This window comes from Triturus cristatus, chromosome 12, assembly GCF_964204655.1.
Source record: "Triturus cristatus chromosome 12, aTriCri1.1, whole genome shotgun sequence".
Classification (NCBI taxonomy): domain Eukaryota; kingdom Metazoa; phylum Chordata; class Amphibia; order Caudata; family Salamandridae; genus Triturus; species Triturus cristatus.
Genome location: NC_140595.1, coordinates 496,301,431 through 496,327,138, shown reverse-complemented (window position 1 = coordinate 496,327,138; position 25,708 = coordinate 496,301,431). Strand labels below are relative to the sequence as shown.

Here is a 25,708-nt window from a genome sequence, read left to right as displayed (position 1 = left end):
CAGTGCTTTGTTTTCGCAACATAAATAAAAACACTCGGATTTTATCTACGCAAAGGGGGCTTTATTTTCAGGCCATGTTTATGGGAGCTTTTTGTTGTAAATGTTTTCTGTTAGCGCACTATTCGTTTATATGAAGCCTCCATGAATTATTTATTAATGAATGTTAATTTTTTCATCAGGGCTCCGTTCTGCAATGTGCTTGGTCTTCCAAACATAAAAGCATTCCATTTCATCTGGTAAAATGACTTGCGGCATTGAGCAACTTGTATAGCGTGTAGACTGTGTATTTGTTTAAGTGTCATTTTATTTTGTAGCTTTACTTTAATGTTTAAGTCCCTCTCAATACAACAAAATATTACTTGAAGCATATTGCAGATGATCCATTTACACATGCAAAGGAGGTGTGTAGTAAGTGCACATAATACAATGTAAAAAGAAAAACAAAAAAACATTTAAAAAATACTTGGAGGTCTGTTTAACATCTAGTGATTACGTGACTGTAACTTTGTATCTGGTTTTCTATCAAAGGAAGAAAACACTCCACAAAACAGCAGATGCTATTTTATTAGTGGTATTTTCTACTTTAAAATTTGATTAGCAGGGTCTTTGTTTGGAGTCCTGTTTAACATACTGTGATTAATGGGAATGTAGTTTACTGCCTGGTGTTTCTAAAGATCTTAAATACAGCTTGTACCTACAACAAGAATCTTTTCAGGCCGTAAAACATTGGAAACAAAGTATGTAATTGTTCATCCTTTGTGACCGCTTCCTGAAAGCCAGCCTTTTGTTGCCCTTAGCTACAGTTCATTGCAAAGTGTTCACACCATGTGCAAGACCTTTTATAGGTGCTCCAGGAAGGAGATAGCCCTGTTAAGATAAAGACCAGGAATCAAACCCTATGTCAGTTTCCCAGAAAATAATTGTCTGAGAATTCTCTAGGGAACTCTGCCAACTTTCTTAAATATACCATATTTCATAAAGTGGATTTTGCATAGCACTTCCCATATCTTGTAAAGCCAGTTGCAATTATGTTTTCACACTTTCGCTATATCCCACAGAACTGTGATTTTTTAGGGACGTATAAATTGAACTGCAAGGTCAGCTATCACAGTGTGCAAGTCAACAGAGCACACTTTAATTTCTCTTAGTGTGGCAACTAATTTAGTAGAGCAGAACGTAAAGAGAGGGCATTTGTTATCTGCTTTATGAAGAGCATTGTTTCCTCCCTACATAAAAACATGACTGAGCCTGCCCTAAAACACTAATTGTTGATTGATCAACTGAGCATCTTTAAAACAATTACATTGGGTTTTAGCTTGAACAGATACCAGCAGAATGTGAAAATAAGTAGTCTAAAGCATGACAAATGAGAGGACACTAGAATATGATGACCAATAGGTAGCCACAACCACATAATTACAATCTACTCAATAACACATAAATACACCCCACATAAAACCACTATGCCACATAGCAACAATCCATATGAATACATTCCACACCTTGCCACATAATTCCCAACAGCATCATTTCACTCACAGTACCACACAGCTCCACGCCACACAATTCATCTCCACACATTTCCATTCCACACCACAGACCTAATTCAACAAAAAACCACATAATCCAACTCGACAAAATTACACAACACATACATCCAATTTACACCACAAAATTCCACATCATGCCACAAAATTCAATGCGGTACAAAAGGGGGTGGTGATGGACGGAGCATCAGAACCAATCAAACACTCACACCCAGGGACGTCTTAAGGATTGTGGGGGCCCTGGGCCAAACATATTGTGGGGGCCCCTTTTCAAATAGCTTTGAATTTATGATCCAGTTTAGCTCTTGTATGCCCTCTTTGGCCAGGTCACTGACAATGCACACACACACTGGTCCAAATTCTAAACCTGTTTACATTCTAATATTTAGTATAGTGATGTGTTTTCAATATTGTAACACAGCAGTATTTCACTAATATTACTACAAATAATCTCTGTGACATACGAATATGTAAGGTCCTGTTTTGATCTAAAATAAACTTTTTTTGTATGTTGCATGAAACAAAAACATATTTCTCTGCAAAATGTTTCTAATAGACTCTCACACACCACCCACATTAAAAGTAAATTAAAGGAAAAAAGTATTTGAAACAATCTGTTGAAGAATTATTCACGGTCATCCGGGCATGAACAGAGCTGGCTCTCTCAGGGGGCCCCCTGACAGGCTGGGGCCCTGGGCCAGAGCCCACTTTGCCCATGCCTTAAAACGTCTCTGCTCACACCCAGTCAACAGATCTGGGTTTGATCCATCACCGTTCTTTAGCCCACTCTGCCACCCCAGTTCAGACATGGCCATATGCAAATCAGTCTGACCCTGTGCCTCATGGGAACAGTCCAGCCCGAACTGCCAAGCCATGCCTTCCCTGGACCGGAAACAAGCTTCCTAGGACCGGTTTCTGGCATTTCAGCCGTCTTCAGCCAGGCTTGCTTGAATCCAGTGGCAAAGTGAGCAAGGGACTCACGTCTGAGCATACCCTGCCAATTTATGGCGAACAAAGCGGTACAAAAGGGGGTGGTGATGGACGGAGCATCAGAACCAATCAAACACTCACACCCAGTCAACAGATCTGGGTTTGATCCATCACCGTTCTTTAGCCCACTCTGCCACCCCAGTTCAGACATGGCCATATGCAAATCAGTCTGACCATGTGCCTCATGGGAACAGTCCAGCCCGAACTGCCAAGCCATGCCTTCCCTGGACCGGAAACAAGCTTCCTAGGACCGGTTTCTGGCATTTCAGCCGTCTTCAGCCAGGCTTGCTTGAATCCAGTGGCAAAGTGAGCAAGGGACTCACGTCTGAGCATACCCTGCCAACTTATGGCGAACAAAGCGGTACAAAAGGGGGTGGTGATGGACGGAGCATCAGAACCAATCAAACACTCACACCCAGTCAACAGATCTGGGTTTGATCCATCACCGTTCTTTAGTCCACTCTGCCACCCCAGTTCAGACATGGCCATATGCAAATCAGTCTGACCCTGTGCCTCATGGGAACAGTCCAGCCCGAACTGCCAAGCCATGCCTTCCCTGGACCGGAAACAAGCTTCCAAGGACCGGTTTCTGGCATTTCAGCCGTCTTCAGCCAGGCTTGCTTGAATCCAGTGGTAAAGTGAGCAAGGGACTCACTTCTGAGCATACCCTGCCAACTTATGGCGAACAAAGCGGTACAAAAGGGGGTGGTGATGGACGGAGCATCAGAACCAATCAAACGCTCACACCCAGTCAACAGATCTGGTTTTGATCCATCACCGTTCTTTAGCCCACTCTGCCACCCCAGTTCAGATATGGCCATAGGCAAATCAGTCTGACCCTGTGCCTCATGGGAACAGTCCAGCCCGAACTGCCAAGCCATGCCTTCCCTGGACCGGAAACAAGCTTCCTAGGGCCGGTTTCTGGGATTTCAGCCGTCTTCAGCCAGGCTTGCTTGAATCCAGTGGCAAAGTGAGCAAGGGACTCACGTCTGAGCATACCCTGCCAACTTATGGCGAACAAAGCGGTACAAAAGGGGGTGGTGATGGCCGGAGCATCAGAACCAATCAAACACTCACACCCAGTCAACAGATCTGGGTTTTATCCATCACCGTTCTTTAGCCCACTCTCCCACCCCAGTTCAGACATGGCCATATGCAAATCAGTCTGACCCTGTGCCTCATGGGAACAGTCCAGCCCGAACTGCCAAGCCATGCCTTCCCTGGACCGGGAACAAGCTTCCTAGGACCGGTTTCTGGCATTTCAGCCGTCTTCAGCCAGGCTTGCTTGAATCCAGTGGCAAAGTGAGCAAGGGACTCACGTCTGAGCATACCCTGCCAACTTATGGCGAACAAAGCGGTACAAAAGGGGGTGGTGATGGACGGAGCATCAGAACCAATCAAACACTCACACCCAGTCAACAGATCTGGGTTTGATCCATCACCGTTCTTTAGCCCACTCTGCCACCCCGGTTCAGACATGGCCATATGCAAATCAGTCTGACTCTGTGCCTCATTGGAACAGTCCAGCCCGAACTGCCAAGCCAGGCCTTCCCTGGACCGGAGACAAGCTTCCTAGGACCGGTTTCTGGCATTTCAGCCATTTTCAGCCAGGCTTGCTTGAATCCAGTGGCAAAGTGAGCAAGGGACTCACGTCTGAGCATACCCTACCAACTTATGGCGAACAAAGCAGTACAAAAGGGGGTGGTGATGGACAGAGCATCAGAACCAATCAAACACTCACACCCAGTCAACAGATCTGGGTTTGATCCAACAGCACACCACATAATTAAACTTCACTACATACCACGCCACAACATACTAATCCACATAAATCACACTACATGACACTCAATTCCACTCTAAATAATTCCAGTACACTCAATACCACATAATTATTATCCACATAATTCCACTGCACACCATGCCACATAATTCCACAACACAAAGCCACTCCTAGTCAACAAAAGAATCACTTTCATGCTCATCACACATGCCCACAAAGCCCTCCACGACGCAGGTCCAGCACCCCTGAACCAACGCCTCTTATTCCATGTACTCATCAGACGCCTCCGCTCTGCCCAGCTGGCCCTAGCTACCGTACCTCGGACCCACAATACTAGAACCGGAGGAAGATCCTTTGCCTACCTCACCACCAAGCCATGGAACAGCCTGCCTCTCCACCTCCGACAATCCCAGTTGCTGACCCATTTTAGGAAGGTTCTAAAAACCTAACTCTTCGACTAAACCCCAGTGCGCAGATGGATCAGCAGGCCCCCCTCTCCCCAGCACCTTGAGACCCTCACGGGTGAGTAGGCACTCTTTATGAACCCTGATTGACTCCACACCACTCTATTCCATGCCACATAATTCGACAATTGACAATTTCAATCCAACCCACATAATTCAACTCCACACCACATACATCCACTTCATAAACATAAGTAAAAGACATTGTCATTTACAGTGCCAATAGCTTTAACTTTCACAAATGCGAGACCGATTCCATTGCATATGCTCATTTCATCCCTGTTTTCTATCTTTGCCACTGTTTTTATGTATTTCTCTTCCAACTTCAGTCCCCCTCTTGTGTTTTTCTCTCTCTTGCTCTGGTTCAAAATCTGTTATGGAAAAATGAGTGGTGCTGAGCCACACCTGGAACCACTGGCTCAAATTAAGCATTGAAAATGAAACGCGTACATATGAGCGCCAATCACACTTTCTACCAGGTTTAGTTACGCTATCTTTTTTTTTTTTAACTGGTTTTTATTTCGTGATACTTAGCAGCAATATTCAGTAAAACATATATCTTATATATACAATACATAATTGTAATTGCAAACATGTGGCAGTTGTAAGCAAGAGCATGTATTACAGTCAAAATTCTAGAAAAGCTGCACATCCCTATTTTTTAGGTAAATAGGTAAAAGCAATACAGTTATCAATAAACACATAACCATTAAAGACAAGAATAAAAAACTGGGCAGCAGGTGGCAGCGCAGCACTCCTCACGTATCTTCTAACATCAAGGACTGATGTGATTTTACAGTTATATCCATCCTCCCCCCCCCCCATCTCCTCTAATGGATCCAGGGCCGGCTCTAGGGCGGTGCGACCGGTGCCACTGCACCGGGTTCTGACTTCGCGCAGGGGCGACTGTTTGTGAGTTTATATTGTTTTTAAAAGCACCCGCTTCTGCGTTCCTTGCCTCCAGCAATTTTCAGCCAACAATAAAAATGTCAAGATAACTCAAGTGTTTAATGTACTTCTTGGAGAGAGACCGGAGTTTTGTCTAGTGGAAGTTTTGATTCATCTTAAGGTAGCACAGAGTGTTAATATGCCTGCTGCAAAGAAAGTGTACCATGCAGATCAAAAAGTGAATATAAGGTAAATAGGCCAGTGGGTTACAGCTTTCCTCAGAGACTTCCTTTTGTTACTTGCAGTTTATAAGTTAACATCCTAATATAGAACAAAGAGCTACGTCAAAGAACTGAAATGCAGACTTCAGGTATAGATTAGAGCATATTGATTTTCCCCCCAGACTTTCATTATCCTAATGTTGCACAAAGGGTTAATTTGGGTGGAAATCAATTCTGATAAAGAGAACCCCCAGCCATGGCGTTATGGTTTAAATTCAGAGTTTGTGCTTCTCCAGACCAAACCTCCCTAAACTATACTGCCTACCATACCTATGGATGACATATAAATCCTACCCCTTATAGTTCTCTGTCTTATGTAATGTTTCCTATATATTGATTTGCACATGCGTGATTGATTGTCTCAGTAATGTGTGTGTAATGTAAAGTGCTCTGACCCCCTTTACTTGTATGAGTGACACTATAAAACTAATTAAATATGCATCTAAGAGAGAGCGGGTATGAAGGCTGTTAAAGGATGGTTGTGTGGGAATCCGTGGCGGACATGGCTGGACTGGCCATTGTAGGCACCGGGCCTTTCCCCGGTGGGCCGCCAGGGTGGGGGCCAGTTTTGTAACAGGGGGCCAGCAATATTGGCCCCCTGTAACAAAATCGGCAGAAGCCTATTTCGGTTCACAGTCCGGCCATGGTGGCGGTTGTGGTCTTTCAGGGCGCCAAAGAAATATTGTCTCACCAGGCACCACCAATACTAATGGATCTTTGGTATACTTGGTAACGAAATAACGAGGACTTGCCACAGTATATCCCCTGTCGTGTGCAGTTGAGTGGCATCCTAGGCCATAGGGGGCAGCTTGCTCATCCTCAAAATACGACCACAAGTCTCCTCTCCCAGCAGTAACCAATCAGGTTCCCTCATTTTACTTACGCTATCTTCTGAAAGTTCTGCCAGTGAAGAGCTTGATCGAGGAGTCTGCCAATCCCTTTATCCGAGATTTTATTGTCCCGCAAGCTAAACACAGGGAAAAAACATTTTACAACATGATTTGCACGTTACCGCATTGCTGCATTTATATCAAGGCATTAAACTCTTGAAACTGTCAATTAAAGCAAGCAGCAATCTTCAGTAATCTTTTAATGTGATGGGATTTGTAAAAGAAAGTACCAGTTTATGGAGAGGTTATGCTAATTGCCTCTAGAACACTTTTCTAAGGAACAGGACACCCAGGGATTTCCTAGTGGCTGGTCTCATGCCCTGGGCACCAGAACTGTGTCTGAGACTGAGCATTGCACACATTTACCAATAAAGATTGAACCTAAGATTAAAGCAATCATTAAACATCACACTGGCAATGCCCAAATGTAGGCATAATAAGCAAAATGAGCACAAATACCCTAACAAAAAAGTTCAGAAGGTACCGGCAATTTATTTAATGCCTTAAATCTATAAAAATTCTATAAAAATCCCATCCATTTACTAGAACGAAACTGTGTATCAGGGTGCAGGTGCATTTTGGAACCTTTCATGGAAATATATGGAACTTTTAATTAGCGACTTTTTTCCAAATACATAGTCGTAGGTAAAATATCGTAGTAATCTGACAGAGAAAACAGGTTGATACGAATTCTGGCCCATACACTGAGTTGCTGGTGACGTTAGATAGAGTGACTATTCACAAACATACTGAAGGAAGTTGGCCTCACAGTGGAAAGAAATGGGGCTTAACATGCAGATTTTGGGGCTTACGGCATATAAAATCTGTATTTCTAAGTATGTGCCATGCATTTTCTCTCTTAAAATTTTGAAGGTAATTACCAGGTACTTTACTTTGTACTCTCCTTTTTTAGAGTGGAGTGTGTAATTTCAATAACCCTGACATATGTAAAAGTGTAACTTATTGTTATATGTATATAGTCAATGTTTACAAAACCAGAGACAATTCTGTGAGTCAGGTGGGGTCTGATTGCTGTGTGAAATGATTTCCATTAAGGACGATTTTTTGTGTACATTTATATAAGATGCACTGCCCTTCGCACCTTGCACTATATTAAATATATTATCTGCATATGAGAATATAACCCTGTCCAGAATGCACAGATAGCGTATGGTCAGGTGTTTCTTCCATTTAAATGGAAAACAGATTATGCAACTGTAATTCACAAACTAATCTGTATTGCTTCTTCGATGTGTTTGTTCGCGCAGGCCCTGATTAGGAGTATAGATGGTATTTAATGCACATGATAAATAACAATACCACTGGTATTTATCGAGTGAGATAAATACCACCTATCACAAGTTATTGGGGAAGAACATGCAGGTTTTGATGTTTAACACACCAAAATCCACATGATACAGTAAACACCGTATGGTTTTTCCCTCTTTAAAATACAGCAGGTTTGACCTGCAGAAAGGTAAGGAAGGCTGAGCTATTTAACACAACCGATAATTATCAGATGTGTTAAATACATAACAACTTGTAATTTCAACCTGTGTGTAAAGCAGTGGCGGCTGCTTCGGAACGGAGGTGGTGAGCGGGGGGATGAAAAAATAAGTAAAATAAACTTACCTTCCCCGCCGCCATCGCATGCCTCTCCTCCGTCCTCTTCTCTCAGCACCGGAAGCCCCCAGGCTCCTGGACTCTCCCAGCCAAGCACGACACTGCATGAGCAGCGTCGTGATTGGTCTGAGGGGCCTGTTTGGCTGCTCAGGCAGTGGCTGGAAGCCTGGGCAGATTCTCCACCGGGCTGTAAAACACAGCCAGGTGGAGAACATGCTAAGTGCGCATGATTGTTTGGCCGGCCGGCCAAACAGTCATACGCACTTAGGGAGTGCAAATCATTCCTCACTCTGCTCTGGCAAGCTCCGCCCAGGCCCACCCCGACCGGATTCCGAGTCATGCATAGAAAAATAAAATGATAATAACGTCTTGTTATAATCATTTTTTTTTTTTTTTGCACTGCTCATAGAGCAGTGGGGCAATTCTCCTCCACCTCAGCGGAGGAGGCGCCACTGGTGTACAGATGGGTTTACGCCCAGATCAGAATTAACCACACAACTCATAATCAGGCCCTCAGTAGAGCAGATCACTCTAATTGTTCGAATCTGCCAGATTAATGAGGATACAACTCTTTGTTTTGATTCATGAGCATCATATCACATCTATTTTTAGTACCAGAGTCCCGATTGTCAGATGTTTGATAAGGCTTGCTTCACTCTTTGCCTACGGTATAGCCTCCAAACATACAAGAATGGCTTTATAAATTGCCACTGTTTCCTTTTCTTTTCAGTCAACATATTGGTGATTTATGCCCAATTACACTGTTGCTTATATTTATCACAGACGGTAATTCTTTACTTCATTACTGATGCAACTATCTGATGTGTATTAATCTATAACAAATTGTCTTTTACAATTTGTGTCCATAAGATTTTTAGCATTCGTACTTTATTAAGGGCCTTATTATGAGTTTGGCGGTCCCGTTGACCTCCGTATCAGTAGTGGCAGTCTGAGTGGGGAGAGCTCAGAGGTCCGACCACCATATTATGAGTAGAGTGGATCGACTTTGCAAAGACTGCCGCTGGACCGCCGAGATAGCCAGCAGACTGCCGACAGCCGGGTTCACGATCAAGGAAAGGTAGCCGCCATAAGGCGGTGCATGGGAGCTACACTGCTATGCGTATTACGAGTTGCCTGTTCCATGAGCGGACCATGGCGTTCCAACTGCCTACTTCAAGGTGGCGGTGAAGAAGAATTTGGGGTTTCTTCTTCTTTCAGGCAGATTCCAACGTTGTTCCCTTTCTCCAGGTCCCAACCTTCACAGCAGGATCTTTACCACAAGGATTACGACCCTGTGTGCGGCGGTCTACAGGTGAGTCCTTTTCGTACCATATACCCATTGCCAGGACTGACCACATATGGGCCGAACCCTGGTAATAGGTATATGGTATTGTTTCACATATATCATGCATATGTGTGTATCCGACAAATACTCAGTTGAAATGCACACACAGGCATCGATATATTTGGTAATAGTCCTCGCCACCGCTGGTCACATGGTCGACTCGTAATATGGCGGTCTTTGGACCACCAGCGCCATGGGCTGTGGCGGGGGCTGATGTGGTCCCAAGGAGGTCGGACCGCCAAACTCTTAATAAGGCCCTATGTCTTTGTGTGATTTTTCGATTCATTGGCCTCTAAAAATACTGTTTTGAGTCTAATTCGAATTATTTTTCCTTTTCTGTGGTTCATACAATCAACCTATACAAAGAAACCACACTGTAACTTATATTGTACAGCTCTTTTGAATTAAAGAAGATAACCTTCTAGACTCCCATTCAACTGGACACCATGGGACCAGCTTGGATTCATTTTTTGGTGGAAGCAAATTGGTCCTCTGGAAATTGTAAAGGGAGCAGGGTCAAGACTGAATTGCATATGGCTGGGTCCAAACTGGGATAGGGCGGTGAGCCAAAACATTTGATTAAACCCAGGTCTGTGACTGGGGGTGAATGTTTGATTTTTTTCAGCATTCCGTCCATTTTCTTGTCTTTTTACTTTTAGAAAGTTGGCATTTTTTTTTACTTTGGCCGTTTGGTGCTTCCTGCCTGTGGGAAACAGCATTTACATCGCATGCGCTACATTGCATGAGATTACAACTCGGTCGTTACAATGACTGCGTTGTTACAACGCAAGCCATTACAACCAAACTCGTTTGCTCAGCATTCTGTCCACCATCTGTTTCTGTTTAGGTCGAGCCTAGTGCAGTGCGCATGCGCTGTTCTATGAGATGACCTTTAGAAATTGGTCTGCACTTTTCAAGCACTTGTGCTTGTGGTGGCATCCACCTTGCGGGAGCGAGCAGTTGCACGTAGGGGCCATCTGTTTGTAATTAACGTGGCAGTGCACGCTTTTTGATATTTCTTTACTTTCCCTTCCACTGCCTGCTTCACCCTACCTTGTCAACCAGTTCCTTTTAAACAACATTGTGGCTTTTTGATCTCTGCCAATAACTGTGCTACATATCTAGCAGCTGCACTAAAAAGAATCGTATTTTGTCAAAAGTATCTGCTAGCATGTATTTTTGTATAAAACATTAAAACAGGGGCTGCTCTCTACACACACTATATAAACAAGGGCTCTCTCCTAGCACATGCTGCCTTTCTTCTCAAGTTATAGGAAGGATGAAGCTTAGAGTCAGCCCTGCTTTCATTTGAACCTGTGGCTGCTGCGTGTGCACAGATTTCTGGGGCCATCTGTTCTTAAATAGCATGGCCGCGCCTGCTTCTTTATCTTTGTTTACTCTCTATCTCCTGCCTGTCTCACCCTCGCCCGTCTCACCCTCGCCCTCCCTTGTTAACCGTCTCCACCTAACCAAGTTTGAGGCTTGTTGATCACTGCCAATAACAATCACTTAATCTCCCCAAGCCTATCCTGGTTTTATTTGTTTACATTTATTTTTATAACGTTACTGGTGCACATTATCAATTCACATTAAAACAGGGGCTGCTCTCTACACACACTATATAAACAAGCGCTCTCTCCTAGCACATGCTGCCTCTCTTCTCAAGTTATAGGAAGGATGAAACTTAGAGTCAGCCTTGCTTTAATTTGAACCTGTGGCTGCTGTGTGCGCACAGATTTCTGGGGCCATCTGTTTTTGTGGCTCGTTGATCTCTGGCAATAACTGTGCTACATATCTAGCAGCTGCACTAAAAATAATCGTATTTTGTCAAAAGTATCTGCTAGCATGTATTTTAGTATAATACATTAAAACAGGGGCTGCTATCATTACACACCATACAAACAAGCGCTCTCTCTTAGCACATGCTGCCTCACTTCTCAAGTTATAGGAAGGATGAAACTTGGAGTCAGCCCTGCTTTCATTTGAACCTGTGGCTGCTGCGTGTGATAGATTTCTGGGGCCATCTACAAGAACAACACAAATGCACAATACTGAAACATATCAATCTATGGATATTAGCAATGAACTTCTAATAGACTGGTTTATGATCAATACAGATGTGTAAGACTTATCTTGTGCCCTTATGCCATATTTACCGCAGACATGTGAAGTAATATTTTGCAATGGCATTATTACAAAAATATTAAAAGATATTGTAACAGTATGAATATATTTATAAAACATGTATAAATGTACATCATAAATATGTTTTTCCACTCAACTTACTTTAAAGTACTAAAAATGTTAACTAAAAATTATTGCACTAAAATCTAAACTATCAAACATTTGTCAGTTATTCCTGGACAAACCATTGCCAATATCTTTGGTTACACACTTCTACGGTGCCATAAAAACAACACATATTATCAATGCCAATAGCTCAAAAATAAAATCCAAACTACCAAGCTCTAATTGGGTGTTTTATGTATGCTAAAAAAATATTACTGCACATTGCTCAGAAGGTACATTTTGTATTTTTAGCCTTCAGGCTACTTTAGCTTTAAAACTAATTGTAAAGCTGTTCCACATTTGCTTTTTAAGCAAAAAAGCTAGAATAAGATTTTTCAGTAGCACACAATTCATTCCTTTGTAGTAGTGTTTAGAAACATAGTTATGCTATAAAAACATTGCCATAGCCAATACGTCTCGCCTTTCAGAACATACAAGTATTTAGTTATGCAGCACAATATCCTTGGTGCAACAACATCAACTGTTGCATGGCTAAACACTTATAAGGTCCCAAAGGCGAGACCTATTGGCTATGCCAATGCTTGTTTCTTTTGTTGCCCTAAGTGGGAAGGGTGTGCCCAGGCGTGGGTCTCATGCTCACTGTGCCACTGGATTCAAGCTAGCCTGGCTGATGAGGGTTAATACTCCGAAATTGGTCCCAGGGTGCTTGTTTCTAGTCTAGGGAGGACCTTTCCTGGCAGTTCAAGCTGGATTATTCCCATGGAGAGCTGGGTCAAGACGGATTTGCATAAGGCAGGGTCCAAACTGGGGTGGAGTGGTGATCAAAAGAAATTATGGATTAATCCCCAGATCTGTGGCTGGGGTGGATTGTTTCATTTGTTCAACATTCTGTCCATCATCTGTTCTTTTTGCTTTTGTTGCCTTGAGTGGGAAGGGTATGCCCAGACGTGGTTTTTGTGCTCACTGTGCCACTGGATTCATGCTAGCCGTGAGCGTGTATAGAGCCATAACATGGAACATCCTTAACAAACCACCCCAAAAGGGGTCATAAAGACAGATGAGCTAGAATGATCACATTTCAAAAGTTTGTCAATAACTCATCTGTTATACATATAGTATAAATGGTCTTTTTTCTTTCTTACATATAGCAGTAACCTTATACCGGTTTAAATCTTTGATTGGTGTCCCAGTGGCTCTAGTGCTGGTGGCTCTGCGAGACCAATCAAAGATTAAAACTTGTATACATTTGATTATTTGAAAGTATATTATTTTAGACCTGCATGTGTATTGATTATCCGGGAGAATAAGGAAAAAAAAGAACAATCTGAAGTATAAATAGAACATATTTGCTATATGGTTGACTATATTTTATAGCTGGGCTTGGAGGCGGGATTTCTTCTTTGTTTTTCAAGATAGTGGGTAAGGTCTATGCTCCCAGACGGCGGAAGTGTGTAGCACTTGTCTTCCTGTAGCTGGAAGGAGGAGACTCAGACAAGCAAACAGAGATAGGGCTGCTTTAAAAATTATATGAGCCTTTTGGATAAAGAGGAGCTGATGGTTAGTGTTCCTGAGCACTACCACTAGATGAATCGTATGGGTGAGGGATGGGACTGCAGACTATGTGATGAAAGCCCTTCAGTTGACTGATAACATCCAGGTGCAGAATTCCCACACCTCTTTAGTGCCTCTGCTGTGGGTGGTCCAGGACGGAGACAGCCTCAGTGCTACCTGTGATGAGAAACCTTATTCTACAAAAAGGCTATACGTGCAGAACAGCCTGGAAAGAACAACTAAAAGAAGTACTACCCCATCCAATGTCTAGATATTGTGTTACCTATTGGAGCCAAATCACCCCACTTTGTTCCAGGTCCAACTCCTTTATGGCCAAGGAAGCGAGTGCCTGCAGATTACTCAAAGGACGTCTCTTCAACCAGGATTGTTGTCTGCTTGACAGCCAGTCTCTCAGAGTTGCAAAAACATCACCTCAAGTCTGAATTTCCTGCCGAAGCACCTGTGAACCTGTACTGAAGTGCCTGGCTTCCTTTCTGCCAACTGAGAGGAAGAAGCCTGCTTGACCCTGGATGAGAGAGTGTCCAGGAAACTGCAAGGTCCAGTGCATCACCAGTGGGGTGGAGGGGGACGCACGACATATCATGCTGTACAAGAGCAGTTTTGGAGGGGCACTTGTGACTGTGTACGCCCCAGACTTTCACTCAAGTTCCTGGATGGAACTGCCACACCGCAATTGTGTGATTGCCAAAGGAACGTCAAGGCTGTAATTGCATTAACACAGAAGTACCAGTCGGGACTGAAACTGCTGAGAACTAACCAGACTGCACCTTCTTTCAGTTACAAATTGTTATGACTGCCAATCATCCAACCTGTGAGTGGTACCTGCTCTGGTAGAGCCGCTTCATCAGGTTGACTGAGGCCAGATCCCCAGAGAAGCTACGCAGATGCGCTACTGAATAATGCCTGAACCCGGCTCCGCTAAACACAGGCACAGACTTGCCGGTTCTCCATGGCTCTTTTGAGTGCATGGGCGAGCTACTCTGGTGTGCGTGGCCACAGCAAATGGACCTGTGAGAACTCACCTTTCTTGTGAAGGGTTTAAAGTAAAGACAGAGTGCGTTTTTGAACTGTGGGTAACCAAAACACTCCTGAGCTTGAATCAGCCCTTAGAGTCAGTGAGAAGCCAGAACTTATGGAGATAGCCTGGGAGTGAACAGAGATGGAGTAGGTGGGTATAGCACCTACATGAAAAAGTGCACGGAGTCACAGACTTGAGTATTCATAGAAGTGTTGAATTTAGTACAACTGTGTTAATAAAGTACTTTCTTTCTTCCAAAAATAAACAATAGGCTGAACATGTAGATTTGCTGGCATGGCAATATTCTTTCCACAATTGTTTATTTAATTCATTAAGGAGTTTTTTATAGCGCTGGCCGGACCCGGGGGTATCAGAGTGCTTTACAACAGTTTAAGTGCAAGAGTCATACAATAGAGCAATAGTATACATATTGGTTCAGAAGTCCAATGGTGCTGTGCAGCATTGAGGTAGTACGTGAGTCCTGAGATAACCTCATTGAGTGCCTTGTCTTGGGTTGAACTTCTTGGGGGGGGTGGGGGGGGGAACAGGTACGGATCAAAGAGCAAGGAGGAGGTAGGTCTTAGTGATGCAATGTCTGGGAGCTACGGTGAGCAGGTATTTGCGTTTAGGCGGCGGCTATCCGTTCAGGAGGGAGCGGTTGAGGAAGAGATCTTTTAGGTGTTTTTTTTTATTTTGTGAAGGACGGGATAGTCCTGATATCTGCTGGGATGGAGTTCCAGAGTTTGGGCGCGTTTCAGGCGAAGGACCGTGCAGCGGTTTTTTGTTTGCGTGTTTTCATAGGAATGAGTAGTAGGGTATTGGATCTCCTGAGGTTCCTTGTCTGACCAGCCCTCTTGAGTTTGACGGCCAGGTAGTCAGGTTTTCCTGTGTGCAGGGCTTTGTGCGTGAGGCGGGCAGTTCTGAAGCTGACACGCAATTCAACTGGGAGCCATTTTAGTTCTCTAAGTGCTGGTAAAATGTGATTGTATTTCCTAACTCCAGTGACCATTCTGGCTGCTGCGTTGAGAGTTGTTATGAGGGGAACTAGGTGAGATTTTGTTGTACCAGTGAGGGTTGCATTCCCATAGTCGAGTCTGGATAGCACCAGTGATTGGGCAGCTTGTTTGAGGTCTTTGGTTGGGATGAAGGGTTTTATTTTGTTCAGTAGCTTCAGATTGAGGAAGGCACTCTTTGCGGAGTTCTTAATGTGTTTGGCCATGTCGAGCTTTGGGTCTAGGGTGAATCCTAATAATTTTACAGAGTTGGCCAGAGGGAGATTGCCGTTGAGAACATCCATTATTTTAGCCATTCTGAAATTTGAGGGTTCTCTTCTTTGTTGGAGATGAGGAGGATCTCAGTTTTATCTTGGTTGAGTTTTAAGTGGTTTAGAGACAGCCAATGTTGGATTTCGTTTAGAGAGTCATTTAGTCTGTGAATGTCATCTATGGCGGAGGTTTCTAGATAGATCTGGGTGTCATCTGCATATAGGTGGAAAGGGATGTTGGCATTTTTAAGTATGGTGGTGAGTGGTTCCATGTATATGTTGAACAGTTGTGGTGAGAGCACTAAACCTTTGGGGACGTCCCTGCTGACGGGGTGTAATTAGGAAGTAAAGTTTTTGATGTTTATCCTTTGTGAACCGCTGTGTAAGAAGGCGGAGAACCAGTGTATGACCACCTCATCAGCACCTACCCTTTCTTGTAAAGCCTTGATAAGTAGTTGGTGATCAACCGTGTCAAAGGCTGCCGATAGGTCCAGGAGAATGAGGAGGCAATATTGGTCAGTATCGAGGGATTTGTGGATATCATCTGTGATGTTAAGGATCGCGGTCTCGGGGCTATAGCCTTTTCTGAAACCCGATTGGTGGGGATCAAGAAGGTTGATGCTGTCCATGTGCTGAGTCAGTTGTGAGAGGACGCATTTTTTGAGGATTTTGGATAGGAGGGGGAGATTGGAGATGGGTCTGAAGTTATTCAGGTCCTTGGAGTCAAGGCCTGTTTTTTTTAGTAGTGGCGTGACTTGTCCAACTTTGAGGCATTCAGGTATGACGCCGGTTCTCAGGGAGCTGTTTATGATCTTGCACCAGAGCGGGGCTATGGAGAGTTTCAGTTTTTTGGTCAATTGGGTGGGTATAGGGTCAAGGATGTGAGAGGCAGGTTTGGAGGTGGAGATCAGTTTGAGGATCTCAGCTTCCGGGATGGGGTTGAAGGACTTCCATGTTTTCGTGGGGTGCTTGAGCGTGCTCCCTTCTGTCACTGGGGGCAAGCTTTTGCAGGCGGGGTTGACGTTGATGTCCAGTGAGAGCCCAATCTTAGTGATTTTTTCTTCAGAGAAGTTGGCAAAGTTTTCGCACAGGTCCTTGGAAGCCTGCATTGAGAATTCAGGGGGCTTGGAGGTTTGTTGCCTAAATGATTTTGAACAGTTCTTTGGGTCTGTTTTTTGCGTTGTCCTGGGCGGCGCAGAAGAAAGTGGATTTTTCGCTGCTTATGTGTTTTTTGTATTTCCTTCGGGCTGCTTTGAGTTGTTCATGTAGGCTTGTGGAGGAATTGCTACTCCATAGTCGTTCTGTAGCTCTTAGTTGTCTCCTTTCATTGTTAATGTCCGTGTTGAGCCAAGATCTGGATGGGATGTTCCTGTGTTTTTTTTTGTTTCAGGGGTCCTACTTGGTCTAGAATGGATGTCATGGTTGTGTTGTAGTGGGCAGTGAATTCTGTAGATCATCCATGGAGGCAGTGAGGAAGGAGTTAACTCTTTCCTCTAGGTCAGTCATGTTGATCTGAGTAAGGTTTCTAGTCCATTTGGCAGGGTCTTGGGTGGGGGGTTAGAGTGTGATCGGTTGAGTGAGGTGGAATAGGATTAAGTGGTGGTCAGACCAATCCACGGGCAGGGTGTGGTCTATCGTGACTGTCGCGTTGGGTGATAATGACATCTAGGATTGCTCCTTTGTTGCGAGTTTCCTCTGAGCAGTGGTGGGTAAGGTTGTTGCTGTGTAGCAGCTCATTCAGGTTCTGGATTAGCAGGTTGTTTTCTTCATTCTAGTGTAGGTTGAGGTCGCCCAGAATTAGGTTGTTTGTCTCTCAGAGAGAGCAGTGGGCAATCAGGTCAGACAGGTGTTCAGTGAATGCGGTGGTGTTGCCCGGGGGGTGGTAAAGAAGGTGGCAGATTAGTATTTTGTTATTGCTAGTGTTAATGTTGGCGGTTAGGCATTCAAAGGTGTTGTAGTTGAAGGAGTCTATTTCCGTAATGGAAATGTTGTTTTGTGGATGATTGCTATGCCTCCACCTCTTTGGTCTTTTCTATCTATGTTGGTGATTGCAAAGCCTGGGGGGACAAGAGTATCCATGAGTGGTAAGGAGGAATCATTAGCCATGTCTCAGTGATGAATGCTATGTCTATGTCGTGGGTGAGGATGGATTCTGCTAGCTCTGTTGCATGCTTGGTGGCTGATCTGCAGTTTAAGAGCATGCAGTGGGGGTCATCTCTGTTTTGGGTTTCTTCGATCGGGGGGCCGTGGGGATGATAGTGCGGGTGGCCGGGGGTCTAGGGGATTTCGGAAGAGCCTGTTCTCTTCTCAGTCCGGTGATCACCTGAATTTTGGATTGGAGGGTGACAGTAATTGGAGTGTCATACAAGGAAGCGAGATCTGCCGCTTCACTCGCAGACATTGCATCTCTAGTTCTTTTGGGTGTCTGTGTCTGATTGGAGAGGGGGGTTGAGATCCATCTCGGGTGGAGAGCCTTCGAAGGCCTTTGTTGTGTGGGGGTGGGGAAGGAGGGGATTCGGTGAGGCGAGGTTGGTTAGGATTTCGCTAAAGCCCTGGATTATAATTGCTATCTGGCTTTCAAGCAGGGTTGAGCCACTGCCCAGTCTCTATGTCGGTGAGGGTGTTCTGGACAGGTATGTTAAACCTAGAGGGGGAGAGCCTGACGTTGTTAAGTTGCCTTATTGTGAGTGTGCTGTCTGTGTGGGTTTTAGGTGGCGCCGTGAGTGCAGGGTGACGAGGGTCGTGTTGGGGCATCAGCGTTTTATTGCATGTGGGTCTGGGGAGGTGGTTGGGAGTCACAGACTGTGTGTTGAGGTCGTTCGAAGTGGGCTGGGGTAGATGGAGGGTGGGGGATGGGTAGGGGTGATTGCCTGAGGGGGGTAGTGGGCCTCTCTGGTAGTGTTGAGGGTGATGTCTCGTGGTGAAAGGCAGGTGTTGTTACTAGAGTGCACCGGAATGGTAGGTGAGTTCTGCTGGTGGGTCCGGCTCTTCAGGGAGAGGAGGAGGGGCAGGCAGGGGAGGAGTGCGTGAGAGGGGGCAGTCCGCAGAGATGGGAAGAGGGTGTCAAAAGACTCTAGATTGTCATTGTTGGCTTGTATCTGGACTGTGCCATTGGAGTAGATGGTCACAGAGGTGTTCCCATGTCACCTAGTGCGGTTAGGGGCTGAGAATGTCAGTGTGCAGCTATGGGAAGTGTTAGACGTTTTGGAAATGTGGAGCTGCGATCTGAGGATGGAGTTCCATATTTCGGGTCTTTCAGTGTGGAAAATGAGATCCATTTTTACCTGTCCTTTGGAGGAGCAGTGGTATAGGTCCGCGAATAGTGATTCAGGGTGTTGTCTGATCAGTTTATGCTTAAAGTTTTTTTTCGCTTTTGGTGAGAGGTTAGGAGGGAAACTGATCGAGAAGGAGTTCGGGCTGTGCGGTTTTAAGTGGTTCGCAGAAGAGGGGTTGGTGTAGGCTGACGTGACGGATGGCATTGTGTCTAGGTAGGACGCAGGGCAAACTCACTTTGGGAAAGGTGGGATAGTGTTTCCAGAGCCGTCCTTGGAGGGTAATGTGCGAGTAGTTGAGAGATTCGTGCTGTTTCTCTTGAGCTGGTTGTTGACTCACCGGTGCATTTGACTGGGAGTTACTCCTAGGAGGCCATTTTACGGTCAGGTATTAAGGGTCAGTCAATGGGCAGATACGAATTGGCATGGCAGTCATGAAGGTGGGGGTCATGATGACTTCCTTTCTAGGCCCAGCAGGACAGGGTAAGTTGAAGCTGTGTCCCTACCACGAGAGTGATTCACCGGTGCAAATTACCGGTAGATAGCCCTAGAGTTAGACCTGGGCGGCTATCAAATGGTCAGGCACATAGGGTGGTGGGATAGCAGTCCCAGTGAGCTCCCAAAGGTGATTTCAAATGTTATTGTGGTGTTGGAGTATTTCATTACATTGTAATAGAGACCCAGAGAGAAAGAGAGCAAAAGAGAGGGGGCCCTACATTTGGTTTACAACGATTAAACAAAGTTACAATTTCATGCCATGACACACTTTTACACTGTCAAATGTTACGTTGGATATTAGATTAAATTTATTAACACGTTCAGTAGTGTAGCTACTGCAGTTAATGGCTTATATGCAATAATAATATTCTACCCGCTTTGTGATTTTAAAACATATGTCTTATGCTTGAAGGGGCCAGTTCCAAGTTGCTGCTGAATAACTTGAGCAAAACGCCCCCAATGGTGTTACAAGATGAATGAATAATTAAAGTGAAGCTCTTCAGTCACACACCTCTAATACCAACATCATATGCTCACAGCTTGGAAAAGAAGGCTTTGCCAAATGTCAACCAATATGACCACTGGTGATTTAGAAGTTCAGCACCCAACCTCACACCACACAAGTTACCCAAAATATAACATCAAAGAACGATGAGGTAGACCGTGAGCTGCAATAAAAATCTCAGAATGATGCCCAGGGACAACCAACAATGCAACAAGGCTATAATAATTATTGACTGTTTGCTATACAAATTCCACAAACATAACAATAAAACAAATCAGTGATGCAGTTATCCCACCAACTCAGCAGGGACTAGCCTACTTATTATTTATCACAAACTGAGCCAATGTTTACCTACCTAAAGTTGCCTCTTATAGATCAGAAGAGCTGGAACCCAAAAGGTAAAACCAGTTGCATTTTAGGATTCGTTTTAGGCTTTTTCCTCAACAGTGTTAAGATAGTCAAATAGCTGGTCTAAGTTTGGAAAATATCTACATTACATTTAATATAATATTTTTCTACAATGTACTAGTCTCCTCAAAGTCAAGAGATAGAGCGCTTACTTTTTGTCCTTCCAGTTTCAAGCAGTTGTCATGCCTCACTGTGAAACTTCCTTCAAACAGGCGGAACAGGGAGTGTCCTCCAGCTTGACCTCCTTGCTTTTAAGCACTATCTTAGACTTCTGCTCCAACTTCAATGCCTTTCTATATGCGAAAGACACCAAGGATCTGGTGAGCTTAAAAACAAACTCTTAATTGTTTGATTGGCAGTGTGACCTTGTCAGCCATATGCTGGTGGATGTCAATAAACTTTCTAAAGTTGAATCCCACCAAACTGGAAAGCAAATCAAAACAATCTGATGTCCCAATCTATCCACTAGCAGTATGGCCTTTATCATTGGGATAATGCCTGTTACCTTCAATTGTGAGGAGTACCCCAAAAGATGCAGAATTCTCTTCAACTCCTCAAATGTATCAAAGAGATTTATTTCACCTAGTACAACTTCACCACATTTTTACGTTTTCGACTTTCTTCCAGAGTTGCAGTGATGAAAGATTTTTGTGTCCTCCATGTACAGACTTTGGGACAGCCATCAATCCTGGCTATACCATTCATTGCAATAGAAAGAATACACTATATCCTGAATGCAACAGCTAGATTCCTATAATTGAGGGCATTTTCAATCATTCCATTGGAATATTATACACTATATACTCACTGGTGGTCTAGAAAATGATTCAATGCAGAGGTTTTTTTCCACTAGTTTACAGTGCTTTTTAAGAAGCTTTTCAAATGACTGGAATGCCGTCAAGTCTCTCAATGACTCACTCATGAGTTGTGGATGAGAGATCCTCTATTAATGGAAATCAAGAGTACTCATCCACAATTACCATCAAATGACGTACATTGTCGAGTGGACAAAAGAAATAGCTGACTATTCTCTCCCATGCATGCTTAGGGAGTTCTAAAAATGGTAAGAATATGTTGAGTAATGTTCATAGAGAGGCAGTTACATAGATGACAGCCCTTGAGTTCCTCCAACCCTCTCATCTACATATGGAAACCAGAGTTGATCTCGGAGAGCTCTCTTGGTGGCAACAATGCCACTATGTCCTTTGTGAGCCACTTCAATTATCCTCTGTCTGAAACTCTCTGGAATTAGGATTCTTGACCCTTGCAATATGGCTCCTTCCTGAGTTAAAGACAATTCACCTTTAACGTTTTTGTACTTTCGGTATTCACCAGCACTGGTGAGAGGTTGAGCATGTCCGTTCCCACATCTGATATGTTATTATATCTTTCAACTTTAGCATGTCACTACCATGGCTCGTAGCAGTGATGATCTGGGCTAAAGATATAGCAGCTGGCATATTTGACTTTACAATTAAATTAATGTAGGCTTCAGCCGCCTTGGATGGAATACCAAAGTAGTCAGCAGGGTTTTGATCCTTCCTTGGATGATTTACAATGGTACAATCATACTCTTGTAATCAGAGTCCCCACCGTTCAATGCGAGGAGGCATCTTGGCTTTTGGATTGCCAAAGATAGTCAATAAAGCTTGATGATCAGTTACCAGGGTAAAGAGCTTTCCATACAGGAATACATGGAAATGTTCACAAGCACATACCACGGTCAAACTTTCTTTCTCAGGTTGAGAGTAAACACGTTCTGTTTGGGACAAACTTCTACTGGGCATATGCCACAATATGCCTTTGAGCATTGGGGTGTTCGGTGTGCTGTACCAGGATAGCACCTAACCCAACAGGGCTAGCGTCAACAACCTCTGCTTGAAGCTTTGGATTTAAATAGGCCATTTCAGTAGCAGTTTCAATGGCTTGTTTGATTTTCTTGAAATTTCTCTCACATTCCTGTGACCACCTGAATTAAAAAAAAATCTTCATTAACTGTCATAAGGGAGCGCTTATGGTCGCAAAATCTCATATGTATCTTGAACAGTAACAGCCATGCCAAGAAATGAATGTATCATTGAAACATCTTGTGGGGGTTCAGCATTAGACAGCACTTGCAGGATCGGGTGTCATATCCCAGTCAGAAAAGATATGGCCAAATCATTTTAATCTAGTCTTTTGGAACTCACACTTGTCTGCATTCAAAGTCAGGCCTGCATCAGTCAGTAATCGACATACTTTGAGAGTTTTATCATGCTCCTTTTGCGTTGCTCTCCAAAAAGCAGTATGTCATTGCTATAGTTGAATGCATTCACAATCAGCTGTATGACATGTTGAATGGCGTCTTGGAGAAGTTCTGTAGCTGATGACACATTGAAACAGAGTCTTTTATATTGAAACAGGTATATGTGTGTAGAAAAGGTTGTAATATGCCTGCAATGTTCTTCATGTTCCAACTGATAAGCTTTAGTTAAATCAAGGCGAGAGTAAAGCCTAGCACCAAGCAGTGGGGTTATCATGTCAGCAGTATGGAGACCTGGATGCTTTTCTAATTCAATCGCCTTGTTTGCTTGGCGCATACCAATGCATACGAGTACAGCTCCTTCAGTGTCCTTTTTGGGCACTACCAACATGAGAGACACCCAGGGTATCAGACCAGTTGAACGCTCAATAATGTCATGCTTTAGTAATGATTCAAGTTCTTTGTCAACAGTTTCTTAGAAATGAAAAGCAACGTATCTATGTCACTGAGCAACAGGATGGACATCGTCACTAATAAGAAACTACACTTTCAGTCTTTAGCTTTCCCAAACCATGGAACAATGAAGGAAATTAACTTGCTATTTTGTGGTGAGCATTCAGGTTGTAATTCACAGAAATTACTCCCATTACAACAGCGGTACCGAAACTGAGCACACAGGCACTTGATGCTGTACCTTGGAGCACATGGATGGGTGCTTGCCCCTTCGTTTTCTTGTGTTTCAATGTTGCTACAAAGAAACCTTGAATTTTTATGGGAGGCGATGCAGCCCAAGTGTACACTTTTTTTCGATCATGAAAAGCAAGGTAATGGAGACAATTCAGCATATTTCTCCTCAGGCATTATATTTATTGATATCCCACTGTCGATGAAGAAAGGTGTCTAGCATTCATTTATCTTTAATATTATTTTTGGACAATGTTTGTATGACTTTGGTGCTTTGGCATGTCAACTTTTCTTTGACTATCATTTTTTTCGTGCACACAGCCAATTTCACATGCACTTTTCGCTGAGGTAAACTTTGACATGGCGCAGCCATCTTCCTCACTTTCACTGAATACTGAGACGGACAAACTGTTTGACGATGATTTAGAAGAAAATTGACTTTGTTCAGTTTCAATTTGCCTCAATTGATGTCGCCGCTTGGCCTTGTGAAGTTGCGTCCGACGTTGCTTCCAGAATGTTCAGGCAGCCATTTTATCTTCGCGCCACGACACTTGGTTTTTCTTTTGCTTCACAAACTGTCACAAAATGGTTCTCTTTCCCTTCACCTTTGTATATCTGTCCAATGGCAGGACATTAACAATCATGTGGAAACAAAAATCCACATCTAAAACATAACTTCTTGTCAATTGTAGAAAGCACTTTGTGTCCTTCAGTCTTTTGCTTACTTTTGATGCTCATGACTGATTCACTTTGGGCACCTCTGGCCTTCATGTCAGTGGCTCGTCTTTCAGCATGCTCTTCAGCTCTGACAGCTATCAACACTGGCTCCAGACTAAGAGATTCTCTCAGCATTCGTCATCTGAATGAATGTGACAAGCATCCATCAATAACTCTAAGTAACATAGCTTCCTCATCAATAAATTCTTCGAACTTACGTTTGATGAGCTTATCAAGCCTCTCCACATATTCATCAATGGTTTCACCAACTCTTCTTGACTAAAAATATATCTTTTGTAATCAATGTTTGGTACTGGATTGAACTTTAGATTCAGAGTTTCTTTATTCTGACATTATGTAATTTCTTTGTCAGTTCGCAGCATTTTCTTTATGACTTCTTTCACACCATCACCAGCGAGATTTTAGAGATACTTGATAATCTTTTTGTTATCAGTCTCTTCAAGTGCATCAATTAAATCATCAGATATTTCTATCCACGTTGACCATCTATTGCCAATATTTTGCTTTTTGCAGTATCGAAAGGTGGTGGTGGTTTCAGGAACACAGCAGTGTTGTAGAACTTACTGACACCGTGGGTGGTTCCTTGCGACTTGGTGCTTGCAATTTGTCTGTGAGACCTAGCGATGTGCTGGCCTCCGATTCATCTTTGAAGTTATTCAGAGCCCAACTTGGCAACTGAGCTACTAGGGGTATGGATGACTCAGTAAGTTCAACCCTGAATACTTCTCCTTGAACCACCTTCACTGAGTGCAGTTGTATGATGATTCTCTTCAGGGCACTCAATAAGTATTTTTTCTCTTTTTGTCTAAATGCCAATTGGCCTTTTTAAACACCTGGTTGATCTCCACCGTACAGCACTTCTGGTCACGGTGTTATTTTGTAGGTTATGATTATCGGCAGCTGTACTTTGTAAACCAGGTAGAATCCACTTTCAGTGTTAACACTGTATAATATACAACTTTATCTTGCATGGCAGCACAGTACCTTTATGTATGGCTTGATCATCAGGCTCTCGACCATCAATGTGTACATTTTTTTCAGCAACTGTGGTCTTCATGTGCTCTCCACTCTTGCTGGAGTTGCGCTTTAACTCCACGTGCATGCAGCGTTGACTCCGATCTTTGACAGCAACACACGTGGCATGCACAAGCAGTTTGACTGGAGCCCAGCAAACCCTCTGGGACAGCATGGCTGTTCTTTAGATTACTTGTCCCCTGTCTTGTCACCATTTGTAGCATCTTCACAGCCTAGTTACCCACCAATAGCCATGCCTCACACACAGATATGTATTGCACACCTTTATTCTGCTGCGTGTTATTGTAAACTCAACATTCTAAAACAAGTTTTCATGGCACTGCACTCTGACACCTACATCACAGCTCTACAGAGTTCGTTAGGAGCCAAAAGGGTTGCATTCCAAAAAATCACAAGACAATACACCTGGTA

The 25,708-nt window shown here is 43.7% G+C and overlaps 1 protein-coding gene and 1 long non-coding RNA gene across 3 annotated transcripts in view; one reads left to right on the top strand and one right to left on the bottom strand.

The window, feature by feature from the left end:
* The window catches only part of NOD2 (nucleotide binding oligomerization domain containing 2), a 249,801-nt gene that overhangs the window by 79,809 nt on the left and 144,284 nt on the right, over positions 1-25,708 (bottom strand). For both annotated transcript variants that reach the window (XR_014972358.1, XM_085639531.1), the window contains exon 5: positions 6,837-6,920. Coding sequence is in view for 1 of the 2 variants with exons in the window: in XM_085639531.1 (XP_085495657.1) it covers positions 6,837-6,920 (84 nt within the window). In the remaining variant the exon portion in view is untranslated. The remainder of the gene's footprint in view (positions 1-6,836; positions 6,921-25,708) is intronic.
* LOC146776155 (uncharacterized) overlaps positions 1-25,708 on the top strand; it is a 186,068-nt gene that overhangs the window by 142,277 nt on the left and 18,083 nt on the right. The window lies entirely within an intron of this gene.